Genomic DNA, 20,592 nt, shown 5'->3' on the forward strand with positions numbered 1-20,592 from the left:
TATTTTGGGTTATACTTTTTTGATGTAACAAAGCTAACATTTAAGATTTATGTTGTGAATGATATTTACAAAGTGTTTCAAAAAGGTCTGATTCTAAAATAGTTTTATCCTGCCTTTATTTCGTTTCGGATATATTTGTAGTTGTAAATAGTTTGGTGTCGTAAAATACAAGATATTTTAAAATAACATAAAAAAAAAGAATAATTTAAGTATTTTGATTAATATTTAGTAAACTAATTGAACTAAAAGAAATTCAACCCCTTCCTGTTGGATAACCCCAAACTGTTAGACAGCATTTACGACATTCATAGCTCGGCTAATTAGTAATGGCGGAAGATGGAGAAGGTTTTGACAGTTGGGAAGAGCAAGAAGACAGTGGTGTATGGATAGATTATTTAAATCTCTTTTTTTTTTGTTGCTACAGACAGACTGCTCCCAATTGTATATGTCATGTAGAACTTTATCAAAAGGATGGATGTCATCACTTGTTTCAATTGGGTTACCTTATCAGGTACCATATTGATAACAAATCTTACCTCTCGACCCTCTCAGCCTCTGTGTTTCGAGATAAGAGATGATGCCATTATTAACTCCAATGTAGCACATGCGGGAGCAATTCGCACCCGGCATTTGTAAACAAAATTGACAATATTTTTAATCAAAACAACGATTGATTATTGTTCTTTATAATATTTCTGCCACATCCAACTACAATTTTAATTTAGCATATAATAAATCCTACCTGAAACGGGTACAAATCGTCATTTTTAAAATCGAGGCATTAAGCTGTTTCTAAGACCGCCATCTTTTTAAACGATACGCTGTCATCATGAAGGTGGGGCTAAATATAAGGCTTTTATAACAGCCAATCAAAAGGGCAATCTAAAGCATTTAACTATGAATGGATTTCGATGGCGGTGAATGTCAGACAAAAACAACGCTTCATTAATTTAAACACGAATAATTGGAGTTAGGCGACAGTTGTGCCACTACATTGGCCTCTGTAAGTTTAATTAATCATAATAGCATAAACTCATCTTATTTTAAAGATGTAACATGCATTAATAAAGAAATTGAGTTTGCCACTTGGAACTAAAGGCATCCAATCATAGCTAAAAACAAACACATCAGTATATCTCAAGGTTTTTAGCTATGTTCTCGTAGCTACATTCTTAACACTAGCCAATTGCTGTGTTCCAAAAATGCAAACTTGAAACTTGGGTATGATGTTGATGATAAACAAAAGTAAACTGGAAAGATCAGCTGTGCATTCCATATTGACACCTTTTATTCAGGCACAGATACAGGGTGGAGATGAAACCATAGATAAGAATTGATCATTTCACTTTCAGCTATATAAGTATAAAGACAGTTGCACTGGGCAAGATACTACTACTACTACTGTACTAGTTTCTAAAGCTTTCACACAAAATTGATCAGTTTTATTCACTGATGTTAACATTTGAATAAGGATATACCATCAAGTGTTCATGATATTTTGTCGTTATCTATAAAGACGCATTAAAATTCAATCTTGTTTAAGATCATTTGTGTTCCTCTTTCAAAACTGCTGAATTCTTAATAACATATTCCATGCTGCAGTTAACAATGTTATCTTCCAATTTTCTCCAGTCACTATAAACCTTGACTTTTTATAGTGATAGTTTCATATTTTATAAGAAAGACTGTGAATTATTACTATTTATATATATCTGTTGCTCGATAGGGAAATATTTTCTATTCCCCCCACAGTATACGGAAATTTGATCATTTGTCAATGGAAGTGTTAGATTGGCCACGTCTGTGGCACAAATGGGGCTTTCAAAGCAAAACATTTTACTTTCAACAAGAAAATATTATTTTTGTCAATTTCTCAACTGTAGTGAATTATAGAATTAATAGGATTATTCTTTAGTACGGATGCCATGTATTTTAAAGCTCTATTTTAACATATACATGTATGATCTAAAAAAAATGGAATTGTCTCTTTAACTGACTCAGTTAAACCTTGAAAACCATATTAATGATCTTTGCAAAGAGTGTTATTTAGGCAGTTATGATCAATTAATCCGAAAAAAAAATTCTGTTCCTCGGTTGAAGTAACCATCTTTTGGCGGTCGCTCTTTTCAAATTACTGCTTCTACAAAGTGGAATAAACTACCCTCACAGAGATCTACACTTACATGTAATCAGACTTTTAAATTGATCTACTTGAATTATGTGCAAACTTATATTATGTGCCATGAGTACTTTTTGTGGATTTTCGATTTAGCAGTTTAGAAGTGGACATCAGCATCATTATTAATATTATTATTATATTATTATTTAAAGATGGCTATGTTTTCTTTATTGATAAAATCTCTTAAATACCACAATGTGTGTAAACTGGTGTGGAAACCAATAGTTACTTATGATCCAGTCAAACTGTATTTTCCAGCTCAAGCGCATCTTTAATAGTTTGTGTATTTTTAATTCCAAATTGATCAATATTTATTTATAGATGCTGGATAAACGAATTGGAGAATTGAAACTAGAAACATCAGCCACAGTAGATAAAGAGTGAGTACGATATTCTAAACTAGCTTAAGATTCAAGATCCATTTAAAGATTATGTTATCTAAAGCTTAAGCTAACTGGAGTAAAAACAAGGCCTTCATAAAGAATGGGCCGGTTGTATAAAAAAATATTATTATTACTTTGTTTTTCTAAGCAATAAAGAGGTCTTGGGTGGTCAAGTGTTCTAACGTGCACTTTAGATCATAAAATATGTCTGTACAAGGAGTAGGGTTGCCTGTCGAACCTTGTTGGTTTTCTCAACGTTCTCCAGATTCCTGATTTCCTCCCACTGCTAAAGACTCCAACATGCCAGTGAATTATTGAAATAAAATCAAATGATTTAGTCACGAAATAACCTGGTTTGTGATGAGTGGACTTAAAACCCCATCTCTCTCTCTCTTTCTCTCTCTCTCTCTCTCTCTCTCTTTCTCTCTCAAAGACACATCAGGGTTGTGGTTTGAAATCAATAGAAGCCAAGGTAAACTTTAAAAGTCATGAGAATCGATTGATTTGAATAATATTTGGACTAGAATTTTCTTTGATAGAAATAAACTTACTTTTTGATTGTTTATGATCTTAAACTCTAGATTTAACTTATTCTGGCTTAAATAATAAGACACATTTATATTTTTCAGTGGTTCGAATATGTTAGTAAAAGAGATAAGCTCTAGAACAGAATATACACCACAAGTAAGGATACTGAAACGAGATCATGCAGCTCAAAACCAGAATGTGTCGAACAAAATACAAAGGTAATAGTAAGTGCAGGAGGACTGCACCATGCACAATTACACTATTGTAAGGACATAATACATAGACACCTCAAACAACAAATGCACATATCAGGTCAAGTGAATGGATTAAGGACTAGATTTAACCGTCCACTGTTCTGTACAATCACAGGCCTGCAATGATACAGACTTCACTCAAAATGAAAAATTAACTAACAAGGGAGTACTATGATTGGATGGTTGTTTACTCCCCCCAATATTTCATCTAGTATAAATAATGTACGATTGACATGTTTCCCGTATTTGAAATAATCGTATGCCAACATCAATGGATGATGTCACATCTGTATTTTAAATTGATTTATTCCACTCCACACTGTTGTACTAAGCCATCATTTTTATATCTAGTTAGTCGCACTATCTCCTGAAGTTGATTAGCCAATCAGATAGCTCTCTTTTTGAAGCAATCTGAACGACACACTCACCCTACCTGCAGAGAAGTGACTCTGACACAGTGAATAGCCATGATATCCATATGACGTTAACAAACTTCACAGGTCATGAGGTCACATCAACAAACAAATGTAAACACCATCATTATGATCATTATCAACATTACAAGACACAATGTTACATTGTAAACAATAGCCTTCTTGCAGCCTTAAGGACTGTATAATCCGTACAGAACGTCTTATCGCTTCTTCCAATGATTTTTCACAAAAATAACATCTACAACTCTAGATTTGACGTCGGCATATTGGCACTATTTTGTGCTTCGGTCGTGTCTATTTCAGATATACACAATCAATTCTGTTAATAATTTTAGCGTGGGGATTGACTAAAAGTTAATTTATTTCAGTTCTAAACAAAAATTTAAAACTTTAACTCAATTTTAAAAAAATAGCCAAATTCTGGCTGGGATTACTGAGCAAAATGGCCATTCACTGTATACGTGCGAAAAAAAGCCAGCTACCATTTAGTTTTCGTATTTTAGTTACGTACAGGTGGTTTAATGTTTGTACAGAGATTGATTTTCATTAATTTTTAAGCATCAATATTTCCTAACCGAATATATAACAAACAGTACAAGGATACAGTCCAGACCATTCAAAATGTTAAAATGAATGACAAGGCTATTACAACAAAATATGCAGCCAATGTAAGGGTTAAAGATACATTGTCCCAAAAGTATTTATATAAATCAGGTGGTTACTTCCACTAAAAGTATGGCAAATTTTGTATATATGGAAAGTAGAGATGCCCAAATTTACTAGAAACATACTGGATTACTGGACAAACACACATTGTGTGCCAGCTTGACTGAGGGAGCGGTTGTTATTTCTTTATCAAATGGTTAGGCAGTTTAGGGAACATTGAGGAGTGTCAATGTACAAAAGACTCTGCAATTAAATGGCACAAGAAGAAGTTGACAGAAAATAATAAAGAATTTACTTAGGCCTAAATATGTATGGTAAATGGACAGTAAGTAATGAAAAATGGATGCTCCCACAATCAAGTAAGGTGACAGTCTTAACAATAGTTTATTTATGGCTATAGGAATGTACCAGTTTTGAGAGGGATTTGAAGCAAATTTTTGATAAATTAATTAGTTTGAATATGTTTTAGTCCAAATATATCATCAAATCACACAGTTTGTACACAGGAAAGTATCTTCAAGTAAACCTGGAAGAAGGAAAAAAAAATATCCAAACCATCCCTATTAAAGAGGCATTATATGTGAGAGCTAAATTTGTCTATTGCCAGTCATTTTACTGCCTTCAAATGTTGTATAAATTATTATTTAGACATTTTATTCACATGACAAACCCCTAAACAACTCTTTAGTCATCGGTTAGATTTTAGATATAGTGTGAATTAGACAATGCATGCTATATCTGCGTAAAACACTAATATAGCTGTCCAAACCGAAATTTTCCCAGTAATGCATGTAGTCACTCTCTGCTATCATCAGGAGACAATTTACGACTATTTCTTGTCAAAACTTCAAACATTTTATAACTTCGCTCAGAATAAAACAATATAACTGAAATTTTCAATAACAATATAACTGAAATTTTCAATATATTCCTTTTTCATTATTTATTTTGAACTATTATAGCAGGATTAAGAATAACCAGCTCTTTCTATAAATGTTTCTTAAAAGAAAATTATTTTTGTAACAATTGTAGTCAAGCCAGTAAACCATCTAAGACTCTTGAAGAAAGAGAAGCTGAATATGCTGAAGCTAGACAGAGAATATTTGGTGATGAAGCCCCACCTTTAGAAGAGGATACAGATAGCGAATCTAGGTAATATCTTTTAATCATTCAACCACCTTTCTAACATAATAAAAAAAAGTCATTTAAAGACGCAGGAGACTCAGTTTTATGATTGCCTAGGGCCAACCCCTTGATTGTATGCCCCCGAGACTCAAGTATAGAGCCTAGTGTAAGTGTTCAGAAGTGCGAGAAAGGAAGACATGTTAGATGAAATAAACTTTTCATTCAAATTAAATAGGACAGCCTATACCACAAACAACAGCAATACCATATAATTTCAAATTTTACAAAACTTTAATTTCACTCTTTGATGGGATGCCCACATGAAATGGATGCTCGTGTCCATTGCCCCCTACCCCGCCACATCTCTGCACATCACTGTATAGAGTGGAATACTTATGAATATGATTGTGATATACATTAGTTTGTGCTTTTATTGTTGTCCCCCGCCTTTTGAAGAACGCAGGGGACTACTAAAATGGATCTGTCTGCTTGTCTGTCTGTCCGTCACACTTTTTGGGACACAATAACTTTCCTTCTAATTAAGCTAGAATGTTCAAACTTGGTGTAGGCGATGATTGGGCGATAGCTTTGATGGAGTTCAAAGATGAAAATTTTCTGCTTAGGGTAAGCAGAGATGTTCCATTTGATTGGTTGATGCTTAGGGACGCTATAACTTTGGTTCTAATTAGTGAGAGTGATGAAACTTGGTGCATAGTTTCATCACATCAGTATCTTGAGTGATAGTGGTAATTTGTGTATCGTTTTATTACATCAATACCTTAACATGATTCGATGCTGAGCATTTTCTGCTTAGGCAAAGTAGAGACTTCAATCTGATTGGTCGAGACTTTGGAACACAATAACTTTCCTTATAATTGAGTTAGAATGTTCAAAATTGGAGTAGGTGTCTATTACGTGAATGTCCTGACATAGGTCGATCATGCACATTTTCCACTATGACTAAGCAGAGATGAGTAATTTGATTGGTTGAGACATTGGAACACAATAACTTTAGTTCTAATTGGGTGACAGTGATGAAACTCAGAGTATAGCTTCATTATATCAATACATTGACTAAGTTCAATGATGAGAATTTTCTGCTTAGGCTAAGTAGCGATAAGCAATTGAATTGGTCAAGACTTTGGAACATAGCAATTCTGCTTTTAATTGAGAAATAGATGTTCATTAGGCGAATGTCTTGACTGAGTTCAATGATGAATATTTCACATTAAAGCTAAGTAGAGCTAAGCAATTTCTTTGGTCGATGCTTTGGGATAAGATAACTTCGATTCTAATTGATGGAGAGTGATGAAACTTAGTGTACTAACCTCTCTGAGTTTGATAGTGAACATTTTATGCTTAGAAGTTAGACTAAACATAGATAATCAGTTTGTAATCTGTTTTTTATTTTTCAATTTCGGCGGGGGACATCAGCCTCACTGTTTGCTTGTTTCTATCTATAATCGAATTGTGATAGGGGTTATATATAAACATCATCATTAATGGAATTTTGTCATTCCATTTCACTTTGTATTGCTTGTGCTTATTTTTCAGGCCTGTTAGATTAATTTGTAAAGTAGAAGAACCATTAGGCAATAATGTCATACGCCAGCCCCGTGGGCCAGATGGAACAAAGGGTTTTAACATGGACAGATAGCGAAACGTTTTGTTCTAGACTGAGATTTTATTATTGTTACCACACCGAATGAGCTTTTGTTGTTAATAGGTATTGTTTAATTCACTGTATTTATTTTCACATTAATTAAGCTTAGTCGATATCAAAAAGGCTTTGATATAATGAAGGCAACAATTAGTTACTATCAATCTGGGAGCATAAATGTAGGAAGTAAAAGATTAATGTCTTATTCAGTTTAGAAGGCCTTTTTATTCCCTCTGTGTTCGTTTCCAGATGATGAAATATTTTAAAGCAATTCAAGAAAGTGATCATTGTCATAAATGACATTGTTAGAAATATATGATGTGATACCAATCATTTCTACATTATCCATTTTAATTTTAGTTCCTAAAAAAAATGTTGTATGTGATGACAATTTTACATTTTTAAACAAAAAATGAAGGAATTTGGACATTTTTTTGGCAGTACAGTAGGCTACCACTGATTAGTATCTAAATCACATTTAGTCTTCATTTTATTGCTGTTCTAAAATACCAAACATGTCTTTCATGATGTCATTTATTGAAGTGGTTTAACCATTTAGATCCTCTGTAAAGGGGGATGTAATCATGTAATGGGTCTTCCAAGATTAACAAGATAATTTGAGCTTCTACACTCTTCATTCTAACTCCCTGTTGATGGTGAATCTGGAAATTGAACAGAACTTAATTAGATACAGAGAGGCAGCAGTTTTTTGTAGCACACTTGATTATGAATCCAAAAAGTGTGGTCAAATGAGAATAATAATTTCCATTTGTTTGACCGGGAATTTCACTGTGTATATACATGTAACTTATGATTGCAGTGTCCTTTTTATCAATTTCTTGCTCAATAATCTTCCCCACCTCAAATCTTTATTGAAAAAATCTTCCAAGTAATTTTCTTCAAATGACATTCTTTTCAAATTTCATCTTATGTTCTAAAACACCCCTTAAAAACATAAAGCAGTAAAAAATCAGTCATAAACGACCAGCAGAAGCAAAATAATTGAAAATAATAGTAGCCTCCCTTTTGAAGATAGGACTTTGGCTGTATTTCGTGATGATCAAAAAGAAGTTTGGTTTTTAATTGACGGCATCAGTATGTAAAGTAAATTAACTCTAACATAAATAATAATGTATTTTATTATTGCAGTAATTATGCTCATGAAATTAAAAGATAATAATATACCTTTAATTGACTGTTTCACGGTTACTGAATTTTTTTATGACATTTGCTGTCATGTGACCGTATTGTTGGAGTTGAATTCACTACATGATACTAATATGTTTACTTCAATTCAGTAACTTTTAATGCAACAATGCTTCTGTTAATAAGTTTTCGTCAATTTATATAACTTACATAGTAAATTGATAATTCACACATGTAAAAATGATAAAATTGCACTTAAAATTCATAATTTGTTCTATTTTCAGTTTTAATTTATTGATATTTTTATATGAAAGCAGATTGTATTCAAAAGCGACATAATTTAAATCTTCGTTATCATAACAGATGTAGCTTTCTAAAATTGTATGGTGGCTGATTGTGGTCATGTGAATTCTCATCTTTTTCATAACCAGACATTGAAGTACATGTACATGTAAGCATAGGTTAACAGTTAGAATTAGGTTGTTAATTCAACTCCATACAAGCCAAATATCATCATTTTACCAAATTTAAAATCACTAAAACTACTATTTTATATAGAACTTTAATTCTGTATTAAAGGCAGACTATTTATAAAATCTTGATAAATATTATTATCAGAACACAAATTTAAAAGGAAACAATCACTGGTTTATTATATAAGCACAATAATGATAAGAGGATACTGTCTGCGATATCACCTCGGTGGAAGCAGACGTTAAATAAAGCTATTTCACACACAAGATGATATTTGTTGATTTATTGTGCTTTTAGAATAAAACCATAAAAATTGTGTTTTGTTAATGTGTTTTTCAATCGTTAAATGACACTTGAAGATTATGATAAATATATATTGTAAGCTTATCCATTTAAATGATGCTTATAAAAATGCATTGAAAGGAACATACATGCACAACATGACATCACTTCAAAATTAAAAGGAAGGAAGTTGTCCAATGTGACAAGACAGTGATAATTTATATGTCATGTCACTGAAAAGTCAGAAAACATGAAATGGTCATTTAGAATGGAAAACTATGTAACTATTTAATTTTTATCTTTATCTATATACATCTGATTTTTAAAATTTAGTTTACTTTCAATTTGAGTAGGTGCATAAGCACACATTAAGTTACAGCAGTATTATTATCAAAATGATTTTAAAAATTGTGATGTTTGCTTTCTTCATATTATATGCTTCATAGAATATTGTCCCATTGTTTTTTTGTTTCAAACATATATGATGTAAGCAGTTTAGAGAGGAACTGTTTTATTACATGACAAATTTATCAATAGTATAAATCAACAGATTTTATGAATCTTAATCACTTCAAATATATTTCTTGTTTGATAAAATCAAATACTAATAATAGTTACAGTACAATTAATCTTTCTTACATAAACTCACAGTCATCATTGATTTGAAAACTGAAGACATTTTGATGCCATTTCCATGGTTATTGTGTAGTCGTATTTAACTGAAATAAAATGTTTTAACATACAAACAGATATATCTAATGTAATTATAAAAAATCTATTTGAGAGTTTTCCTGGTATATATTGGGTCATATATCTTAGTAGAGTGATCTGTATAATCCAATATACCCACCCAGGTTGCTATTAATGTTTTATGATATTGTCAAATTAAATATGATCATGTCGAACAATCTCAGCCTAGTTTTCTCCAATAATTTGATTTAGATCGACCATTTCCACATAATATTAGTTCAAACCAAACTGAAATATTCTTTTTTAAGGGGTTGGGGGGTGGATGGCTGAATGGTTAGCATGTGCGCGCTGTATCATAAGGCCTGTCATTGAGTCAACTGGCGTGGTTTCAAATCCCCGGTTGTACTGACAAGGAGTAGGGTCGTCTGTCCAACCTCGTGGTTTTTTACGGGTCCTCCGGTTTCCTCCCACTGCTAAAGACCCCTAAGTGCAAGCGAATTTTTGAAATAAAATTAAACCATATGTTAGTCCCGAAATGACCTAGTTTGTGTCAAGTGGACGTTAAACCCCATTTTTCTCTCTCTCTTTTTTAAGGTTGGAAAGCAATGATACTTGTTTAATTTAAGTAGACAGTGTAACACTTGATGACATGAAGATGCAGAATACAACATATGTATAATAGCATGTGTAATATTTATATTGTGCAATAACCATAAGATAAATGTAATTATTACACTGAAACCCAAGTCTAATTAAATAACACCAATAATATCACAGTTGTTATTCTAACTTTCTTATTAAAGTCAAAATGGTTTGTATTTTGGATTGTTCATTTTTAGTTCTAAATATTTAACTGATTTAATATTTGTAAATGAATAAAATATAAACAAATGGTTAATGGACAAGAGTTTCTTTTAAGAATATAACCTATTTGATTCAAAAATTGCTGAAATATTTAAAAGGAATATATGAAATGGATGTGGAAGACTCAGCCTTTCAGTATGATCCTGCAACTGTCCCAAAGCAGATTAATTTACTAAGATTTTGGCGCAGATTACTTAAAAAAATAAAAAATAGTCACATCTAATAATAAGCTAATATCTTGTTAATCAATATCCTACTGGATGTTTTCAATAAGGCAGCTGATTGGCATTTCATTTTTCTGACAATATCTAGTTTATCATACTTAGTAAAGGCTAAAATGTACTTAGATTAATTTACAATTAATTAAAAACCAAAAACCAAATCGGATTAACAAGAAGACCCTCAAAAGATTTAAGTAGATGGTACTATGTTTTGACCATATTCTGTTTATTTCCTCTGTAGAGAATATCAAATGTTGATAAATTTTCAGTTCATTATATGGTTGTAAATATTTCAGAGATCCATCTTTCACATTATCAAAGTTTGTTCAGAATCCTTCAACTGATCAGAGACTTACTTTAACTGTAACTTTTACCTGCAGAGACTGTACTGTCTCTTAAAAACCTGATATAATTTAAATACATATTTAATAATTGTTAAATGTTAATTATATTTTATAGTATAGCAAATATAATTGTGGATTTTAACATATATTTAAAAATTTCACATTATCCATCCAAATCGCTAATAGGTTACTGAAATGAAAATCTGGAAATCCCAAGGCAATATGATTCACATTTGAGTTTCCTTAACCCTCCTTTTAACTGCCATTTTGTTCAAATAATGCTATTGGTATTTGATTGTATTAAAAAATTTCCCAATTAATTATAGTACCACTTGATTCATATTAGATGTATACTATGGTTTAGCTGTACTTTGAAATTCAAATGTTTCTAAAAGAAATGATCAAATGATCCAAAAACAAAGAAAGAATAATTACACAAACAAGTACTAGTTAGTTAAATTTAATTCTTTTAGATGTAATTGCTGTTTGAAAAAGATAAAACTAATGTTATCCAACTTACATAACCCACATCACCCCATAATCCCAGCCAGCTCTTATGTATTATATTATAAGAGGTACTTCCATCGTGTAGCTAATCCAACTAATATTATATAGTAATATTTTAGTATTGTAAATATTGTATTATAGTCTTTATATATTGACATTGTACAGAATCATTGTTGTGCCAAGTTTATATTGAGTAAAGAAATTATCATTGAAGGAGAGTTTTGTTGTTTATTAATATTTCTTGACAAACACAGTGTTATTAAAATTGTACCGACATTTCTTTTGTGTACTCCACTTCATTTGGTGTAAAGACTTCTTTCGCGTGTTCAGTAATGGGTAGGTGTCTGTCAATCAAAACGATTGGTATAAAAAATAGACATTTGGTAGGACGTCTAAATCAAGGTCAAAGTGCAGATGGTGCAAATGCTCCTGCCCCCGGTAAAAAAAGCACTCTAGAAATCTGGTTAGGTGTTGACTGAGAACGCTTCTTGGGATTTCTCTTTCACAGAAGTGGGCGTTGGAGGGTCTGGCAAAGAAAATCATCCAGTCATTCGTTTTATACGTTGAAGAACGTATTATACATGTACTTCTTCATTTGCCCTGTTGGTGAAGAAAAGTAATATTTCATTCCATGGTTTCCGCAATCCGCTGCCTCATAAATAGGAAAGGAATGTCCACTGGCTGTTTTGTCAACAAACTATTTTGGTCATAATATGGGTATTTTTATTTTATATCATTATTGTCACTGCAACCAATTCCAGATTATCTATACGTTCTTTAGAAAAATTCATTAGAATCAACACATAAAACATACAAATGTAGGGTGCCCCACCATAATTAAATATCTCCCAATATCTCGACAATTACACCACAATATCTATATATACCACAGGCACTTGAAGGTATTAAAATAAAACTCCTTACTACTCTTTGACTATATATTAATATATAGTCAAAGAGTAGTAAGAGGTTTTATTTTAATCCATTCAAGTGCCTGTGATATTATACATTAAGCCTTAAATCAGTTGCAAACATTTATAGTCAATAAATAAACGGTCATGCTGTACTTCATAAGCTATGACCATTTAATCATCCATAAATAATACACTGAATGATGGTTCCGAGTTTCGGCCATAACATCCGAGCACGTGTGAGTAAAAAATAGGTTACGCGCCCTTGTTTTGAAAGTATTCTCGCTTAACCAGTCTACCGATCATTCTACGTTTGATTAACAGGCCGGGATAATCAAGACAACTTTTTTTACGAAACATGACAGAAAGCTGGAACAATAAATTGAATTTAGAAACACGCACGTTAGGCAACTCAACAATTGTTTTAAGAACCGTGTAAAAATAAAATGAAACTACTGCTAGTATCATGTTCTTGCCCAACGCAAGTATTTCAGAGATATTATTTGTACTAAACCAAAAGATGCAGCTCCTAATGGTACATTTAATGATAAACCAATTTAAAAAATAAACGAACGAAATTTCTAAAGCTGCTGTAATAACCAATACGCTAAATATTACTGCTATTCAGAATCGTCAACAATATATTTTTTACGGCTGTAATAGTTGATAGAGGTGTAGAGAATTGCATGTGCGAAAGCTATTTATAGTATGATAGACTCTACCGCTGAGTGCGTAGTATATGCAAGAGATCACTTCAAGATAAGCCACAGAAGCGTGTACATTTAGTTTAAATAAGCAAAAACATAAGCGCTCGAGATAATTTTTATTTCCAAAGTCAGCCACTGTAAATCTTTCTGTGATAAATGTCTGTCCTTTTGGTCAACCATACAAGGAGTCATCCAATGGCATCAATTTAATCACACTTTTATACCGAGAACATCAATTCATACATTAATTTCAAGGCCAAAACAATTTCTAGATTTACATTTTGTTTTATTAATAAACCAGTTAGAGTCTGCAGAACCTGAATATTAATAGCGATAGAACAACAGTAATGATACCTATGGTAATAAGAGTGTTGTAGGTAGAACTATCTGTAGTATAAATTGCTATAACGCGAGCTGGTCCACCACTTCCGTCATATAATTTAGTAACTCCAGCAAAAATAATTGCGCCATGTTCGGGAACCTTATCTAAATAAGCAACGTTTTCAAGCCCAATAATATTATTGGCTCCTAACAATTGGTGTACTGGAAAAGTCTTTGTTTGCCCATAATCTACGGATGGCGTATCAACACCCACTATGCTTATATTTCTGTGTTGAATTAGCCATTCAACAGCATCTTCATGAAATGCTGGAAAATGAAAGGTCTCGGGATTTGTGGTATTTTCTGAACCGAACACTTGACCCTTGTCTGGATACCTTTTTGTCCAACCAGAAGTCATCAATACAATTGCTCCTTCAGGTATATTTCCATATTTGGTTTCCCAAACCTCTATATCAGAAATCTGTACTCTATAGTCGTGGTCAGTTGTCGCTTTTGATGTAACGTCAATAATAACACCGGGGCCAACAAGTCTTTCAACTGGAATCTCGTGGGTTCTCCATTTACCTTTAGAAAAATGAGCCGGTGCATCTAAATGTGTTCCACCATGTTCTGCAGTTGCAAAATAATTAGTTTCATACCTAAAAATAAACAATTAACGTCACATTTCACAATTATGAAGAAAGAAAGATGCCAGTTACAGTAAAGCAATGGTTAAAATCATGTGATAATTTTTGCTGTTCCGATATTTATTTTCATTTATGTGCGTCTTCTTATGTTTCGAGTTCGACTTAAAAAAAACCAACATCTGACTGGAGTAGAGCAATACAGACACAATAAACTAAAATTTTAAGGGTCTAATTCACCTCATTAGTAACCCTGTGTGTTGCCATCCTTGGCGATATGACTTCAATTATTGGCGCCAGGCAGGGTAAGCTTATTCTTCCGGACACCTGTTACCACTCCATATGCTGATTACACTATTTTGCCTTATTACACTATTTTGCCTATTCCGTTTTTTTAGGACTTCGAATTTTGTCTAATGGTTTGGATTGTTCGTACTTTGTTTTATTTTATTTCAATTATTGAAGAGAACGAACATGTGATCTCGTGTCTCCCTGCCCTGTTTTCCAGGCCATTTTTTAAGGTCAAAGTACGGGGATGCAGCTGTACTGAAAATTTTTGCCCCCTCTAGTTAAACTAAAATCTTCAAAGTGCGGGGACATTTTGCCTTATTACACTATTTTGCCTATTCCGTTTTTTTAGGACTTAGAATTTTGTCTAATGGTTTGGATTGTTCGTACTTTGTTTTATTTTATTTCAATTATTGAAGAGAACGAACATGTGATCTCGTTTCTCCCTGCCCTGTTTTCCAGGCCATTTTTTAAGGTCAAAGTACGCGGATGCAACTGTACTGAAAATTTTTGCCCCCTCTAGTTAAACTAAAATCTTCAAAGTGCGGGAACATGATTGGTAGGTCAGGGTCGGTGTAGTGCGATCCCTCTAAAAATTGTTTAGAATGTACCCCCACCCCCAGGACCCTCCAATCTTGCCCCCGCAGTTTAAAAATCTTAAGGGCCTTCTGTTTTCGTCACATGCGAACAACCAGACGCGTTATGTCAGACTCACGGGTGCCACATCTAACAAATTGTGAGAACAAGACTTAAAACAGTTCTCTAGGTATAGAAACATATTTCTTACCAATGAGTTCCAACCTCGTTTCTGTTAAGAATGGTAAAATTAAAATCTGGACTCCCTGGCCAATAAATGGAGGATGCATTCATAGTAAATGTAAGGTCGACAACTCGTGCATTTTCTCCATGGTAAAAGATGGCCATAGCAGCATCAAGAGAGATCAAGAGTAGAAGAGGTGTTGCCTCCGACCCAATCATTTTCTAATAATCTAAAAAAAAAAAAGTTTAATTTACACCATTATTAATAGATGATGTCCAAGCCGTTGCCAATCACTTCCAGGTCAATGTTCGGACTATCTACGGGCTTCAGCAACGCTTTCGGGCCACCAACACCACGAATAATTGCCCCCGAACTGGTAGACCAAGGGCTACCACAAAGCGACAAGACCGCCATGTTGTGCGACAGCACGTGCAGAATCCCTTCACACAGGTGTCTAAGACACCAGAGATAACATCCATTGTGATGAATTAATCACTAATGCGTCAACATACTGTTCACCAAAAATTGCTTTGATCCATTTAGTAAGTCGTTTTCTAGAATGATTTGGTTAAAGTGCCTCTCTGATTTTGAAATCGTACGAACGTTGTCAAGTGCCGTTTCTACGATATAAACAATCTGTGCTACAACATTGATTAACTTCGCTCAGAATAATGTTATTGGAATGAATATAGTAAGAACGATCAGCTCTTTATCTAAATCTTACATAATGCATCTAAAACGAAGCGAGAGAGAGATAAATGGGGTTTAACGTCCACTCGACACAAACTAGGTCATTTCGGGACTAACATATGGTTTAATTTTATTACAATAATTCGCTTGCGCGTAGGGGGCGGGGCCCGGAGAAAACCCATGAGGTTGGACAGGCAACCCTACTCCTTGTCACGTACATCCGGGGATTCGAAACCACGCCAGTTGACTCAATGAAAAGCCTTATGATACAGCGCGCACGTGCTAACCATTCCGCCATCCAACCATATGGAACGCAGTAGCTGTCTTATGTTATGACGTTTTCAAAATAGTCTCCATCTTCGATTTAGGTTACACTCCAGATAAGTTGGTAGATAGACAAGATAACATGACAGTTTGACAAAATAACATGTCATTTAGTTGACAAGATAGCATGTCAGTTTGACAATATAGCATGCTATGTAGATAAGTTAACAAGATTATATAAACAAAATAGCATGCCAGTGTGACAAAATAACACATCTTGTAGACGAGTTAACATGGCATTTAGACAGGACAGTTTGACAAAATAACGCGTTATGTAGTTGACAAGATAGCATGTCAGTTTGACAAGATAGCAAGTTATGTAGACAAATTAACAGGGCATACAGACAAGATAGCATGCCAGTTTGATAAAATAACACACCATGTAGACAAGTTAACACGGTATATTGACAAGATAGCATGACAGTTTGACAAGTTATGTAGACAAATTAACAGGGCATACAGTCAAGATAGCATGCCAGTTTGATATAATAACACAACATGTAGACAAGTTAACACGGTATATTGACAAGATAGAATGACAGTTTGACAAAATAACACGCCATGTAGTTATGTAGACAAATTAACAGGGCATACAGTCAAGATAGCATGCCAGTTTGATAAAATAACACACCATGTAGACAAGTTAACACGGTATATTGACAAGATAGCATGACAGTTTGACAAAATAACACGCCATGTAGTTGACAAGATAACACGCCATTTAAAAAATTTAACACAGTATTTGGACAAGATAGCAAGGTAAAGTGACAAAAATTGTCACTGTCACAACACCTGAAATGGGGGGTCCTCTAAATATCACAACAGCCTTAATTAGTGCCTGTATTTTGGTATCAAAATGTATTTGAGATGATACTGAACAATAAAAAATGGTTGACAATCAAAAATAATGACTTTGGAATTTGTAACTTTAGAAAATATGAAGCAAATATACCATTCAGCACTGCGCAACTATAGGGTAAACAAGACAACATGGGAAATCACAAAGTCTCACACAGATGCCCGAATATATACACTACAACCATCAAGACTTCAAATTTTGAAACCTATCTTTGTTTTAGCAAAAGTCCATATAATCAACCTTTTTTTTCAAATATTCTCAAGGGACTATTTTCAGACTGTTTGTATGGAGTACCATCATAAACAACATCTGGATGAAATATTTCGGGTCTATATGGCAAATACTAAACACTGCATAAAAATTCCTTCAAACTCCTTTTGTTTTCAGCTATTTTATAGGCCCAATGAATACACTTGCTAACATTTTTATGACTTCTTCTTCCCCCTTCAAAACTTTTTGCCTGGAAGAATAAAGCATTGGACATATGTATTAACTAAGTTTTACATTAAAATATTTTGTAATATATTTTATTCAATATTTATTCACACTCTTCACAGTGTTTAATCTTTGTTAAATTGTACACTATAGTCCACAATTGAATGTGGAAATGTCCAGCTGAATGTTTGATTGGAACATTATGATGTGTTGCAAATGGTACTCCATAGAAATGAATTTGCCATACAAAAATTACATTTAGGTAACAAATTCTATTTAGGTAACAAATTCTATTTAGGTAACAAATTCTATACCAAACCTTCAAAATGATTATTATTTTAACATAAATGAATAATAACCTACCCAATTTTTAGAAACGGGCCTTTTTGTTAACAATACCGAACGTGATATGGTTTGCATGGCCGAATGGTTAGCACGTGCGCGCTGTATCAAACGATCTGTCATTAAGTCAACTGGCGTGGTTTCAATTCCCTACGCTACGCGCAAGCGAATTATTGAAATAAAATTGAACCATGTGTTAGTCCCGAAATGACCTAGTTTGTGTCGAGTGGACGTTCCCCCCCCCCTCTCTCTCTCTCTCTCTCGCTCTCACAATGTCACACTGAATCAGCAATGTGGCTCACTTTCTCTCTTTACCTTTCAGTTGCCCTCGTGCATTCCGTTTTGTACGATATTTTTCAACCGGTGTTAAACATAAAGAATAGTAAATACAGTCAAAATACATTTAAATGAGTATATGAGTACAATTTCCTTACATCACGTTTTCGCTGTGTCTTTTTGCTGTGCAACTGTGCATATCATATAGTAGATTTAACACGGGTTTGCCCCCGACTAGAGGTGTATTTAAAACATGTATTCATCTACACAGCCGGTGTCCTAAGCAACCTGTTGTGAATAAAAATTTCTTGTGTGCAAAGGAGAAAATGCTTGGTATAGATTACCAATACATGTAACACATTGGTTATTATTTTGATTGTACCGTATGGTGTACGTAAAGTTTAGATATATATATTATGTCCACCTGACACAGTCGTTGATAAGCTGCCTAACACAGACATGCTACGAGGGCTGGCTGAAAAGTACTAAGCCTATCTGTGTTAGAGTGGTTCATGCACAGAACAAAAATCCAATAAATGAGCTTAATTTGGGGCTTATTTTAACAAATATGATAAGACTTACCATTAAAATCATCGTTCATGAATAATTAAACTATTGCTAAGTTAGATATTTGTGTGATTTAACCATTTGAACGTGACTTTCTAATATGTGGAAAAGCATCCCAAACTTAGGCTGCCTGTCTACAGCTAGCTCCGCCTGAGAACAGGCCCTAAGCTAATTACCCGACATTTTAATTCCTACATCGACGATTTTAGTCGAAAACACCGAGTATGCTTTTAGTAATTTTTGGAAGTATTTATTTCTCTTCTATTGTCATATTGAATGAAATTAAATATGTTTATTTAGCCGCTGTGTGTATGAAAGATGTCAAACTAATCAAAGCTCGAATCACAAAATATTCAATATGGCGGCGCCCATAAAAGGTAATTTCACAGAGGCGGTTTTGTTTGCGAAGACAAATTTAGGAGTATCTAACCTTGTTTTGAAAGATAAACAGATTGAAACTCTAAAGACAGTTTACAATGGCAAAGAATGTATTGCAATATTACCCACTAGCACATATTATATATCGCTTTTACCGGATTGACAGAAGTTGACATTTTGCTACTAAAGACATGTGTTTACATTAAAAACGTGCGTGATCGCGTTATTTTTACTCTGTTGTGTACACAAAGCTGTGTCCAATCGATAAGTCCCGCCCCAAAATGATCACGTGGGCGTTTTAAATGGCGGCTACCTGGGGCAGTGCAAAGCCCTGTATAGGGAAAGTTACGACAACTCATTTACAGGCGCCATTATGGGTCCCAACTATGACGCCATACAAACTATGACGTCATGGCGTCATATAGCTTTACTTAACAAAACGTTTTATTTTTTTCTTGGTATAACGTTTTACGGGCTACAATTTATCCTAAACACATTGCAAAAGAAATCAATGCAGTTTGGTTCAATGAGAAATATGTCAGACAAAATCATACTCAAAATCGGCTATGGCAAAATGACATGATTAACATAATACAATTTGACGTTCTTCAGGAATTACCGGAGAGCGATATCTCGTAATCGGTGTCTTTCAGTGGTGGAAGGATAAATAATTTCTTTTTAAATTCCTCAAACACAGAGTGGTTATGCAAGCAAAATGTGCTGAAAAATCGAACTTAACACACCCCATTTCATTTGGTGGCGCGCATTTCTTTCTAAATGACTGCCAAATTTGATAATATAATACCACTTAAAAAGAAAAAAAAACAAAACATTAATTTGGTAATAAAGGGGCAGCGATAATCTTCAAAATAAATTTAGAGAATTCTTGGTGGTAGAAATTCAAAGTGGCCGGCAAAATGAAATCCAAAATGGTTGAATTTTAATTCATCGTCTTTTTTTTTTCGGTGGGTATGGCTTGTAATATGTCGTATATATGGGTTTGGTGGTTGTTGGGGTCTATTTAAAATAAAACCAACTAATTGTGAATGGTCCAGATGGTGTAAATATAAAACGACAGTCAAAATAGAAACCAAAATGGCGATGCCTGGCCTTGTGGATATTGCTTGTAATAAAGTTTTTACGGTTACTGAATTCAATATTGGGTTCAAAACCATGGTGTACCCTTTAGTTAGATGTACCCTGTAGTTCAGATAGAGTCTATAATCCATAATCAACCCTGTCTATAGTCTCTAAAACATGATGTACCCTGTAGTTCAGATAGAGTCTCTAAACCATGTTTACACTGTAGTTAGGATAATCCATAGTCTTGTAA

At 33.6% G+C, this 20,592-nt stretch overlaps 2 protein-coding genes across 10 annotated transcripts; one reads left to right on the forward strand and one right to left on the reverse strand.

Moving 5' to 3' along the window:
• Positions 1–259: 259 nt before the first annotated feature.
• Positions 260–11,970, forward strand: LOC126828508 (SUZ domain-containing protein 1). The gene is made up of 5 exons (XM_050558296.2): positions 260–380; positions 2,501–2,559; positions 3,192–3,308; positions 5,477–5,596; positions 7,124–11,970. The coding sequence occupies exons 1-5, from the start codon at positions 327–329 to the stop codon at positions 7,224–7,226; spliced, it is 453 nt and encodes a 150-aa protein (XP_050414253.1). The 5' UTR covers positions 260–326; the 3' UTR covers positions 7,227–11,970.
• A 1,504-nt stretch (positions 11,971–13,474) lies between these two features.
• Positions 13,475–19,488, reverse strand: LOC126828503 (isatin hydrolase). Of its 9 annotated transcripts, none has more exons than XM_050558283.2 (4): positions 18,473–18,602; positions 17,683–17,721; positions 15,416–15,617; positions 13,475–14,355 (listed from the first exon to the last, which is right to left on the reverse strand). In XM_050558283.2, the coding sequence occupies exons 3-4, from the start codon at positions 15,604–15,606 to the stop codon at positions 13,677–13,679; spliced, it is 870 nt and encodes a 289-aa protein (XP_050414240.2). In that variant the 5' UTR covers positions 15,607–15,617; positions 17,683–17,721; positions 18,473–18,602; the 3' UTR covers positions 13,475–13,676. The 9 variants fall into 9 exon arrangements, with proteins under 9 accessions (XP_050414240.2, XP_050414236.2, XP_050414239.2 ...); XM_050558279.2 differs by having other exon boundaries at positions 17,502–17,721; XM_050558282.2 differs by lacking the exon at positions 18,473–18,602 and adding an exon at positions 18,354–18,383 and having other exon boundaries at positions 17,502–17,721.
• Positions 19,489–20,592: the final 1,104 nt, after the last annotated feature.

This window comes from Patella vulgata, chromosome 7, assembly GCF_932274485.2.
Source record: "Patella vulgata chromosome 7, xgPatVulg1.2, whole genome shotgun sequence".
Lineage (NCBI taxonomy): Eukaryota > Metazoa > Mollusca > Gastropoda > Patellidae > Patella > Patella vulgata.

Bases quoted from the DNA above. Each gene is read 5' to 3' on its own strand.
- LOC126828508 (XM_050558296.2), top strand. From the start codon at position 327: ATGGCGGAAGATGGAGAAGGTTTTGACAGTTGGGAAGAGCAAGAAGAC. The intron at 2,560-3,191 runs GTGAGTACGATA...TATATTTTTCAG, and splicing joins TCAGCCACAGTAGATAAAGA to TGGTTCGAATATGTTAGTAA. The intron at 5,597-7,123 runs GTAATATCTTTT...CTTATTTTTCAG, and splicing joins GATACAGATAGCGAATCTAG to GCCTGTTAGATTAATTTGTA.
- LOC126828503 (XM_050558284.2), bottom strand. From the start codon at position 15,606: ATGATTGGGTCGGAGGCAACACCTCTTCTACTCTTGATCTCTCTTGAT. The intron at 14,356-15,415 runs GTAAGAAATATG...GTTTATTTTTAG, and splicing joins AACGAGGTTGGAACTCATTG to GTATGAAACTAATTATTTTG.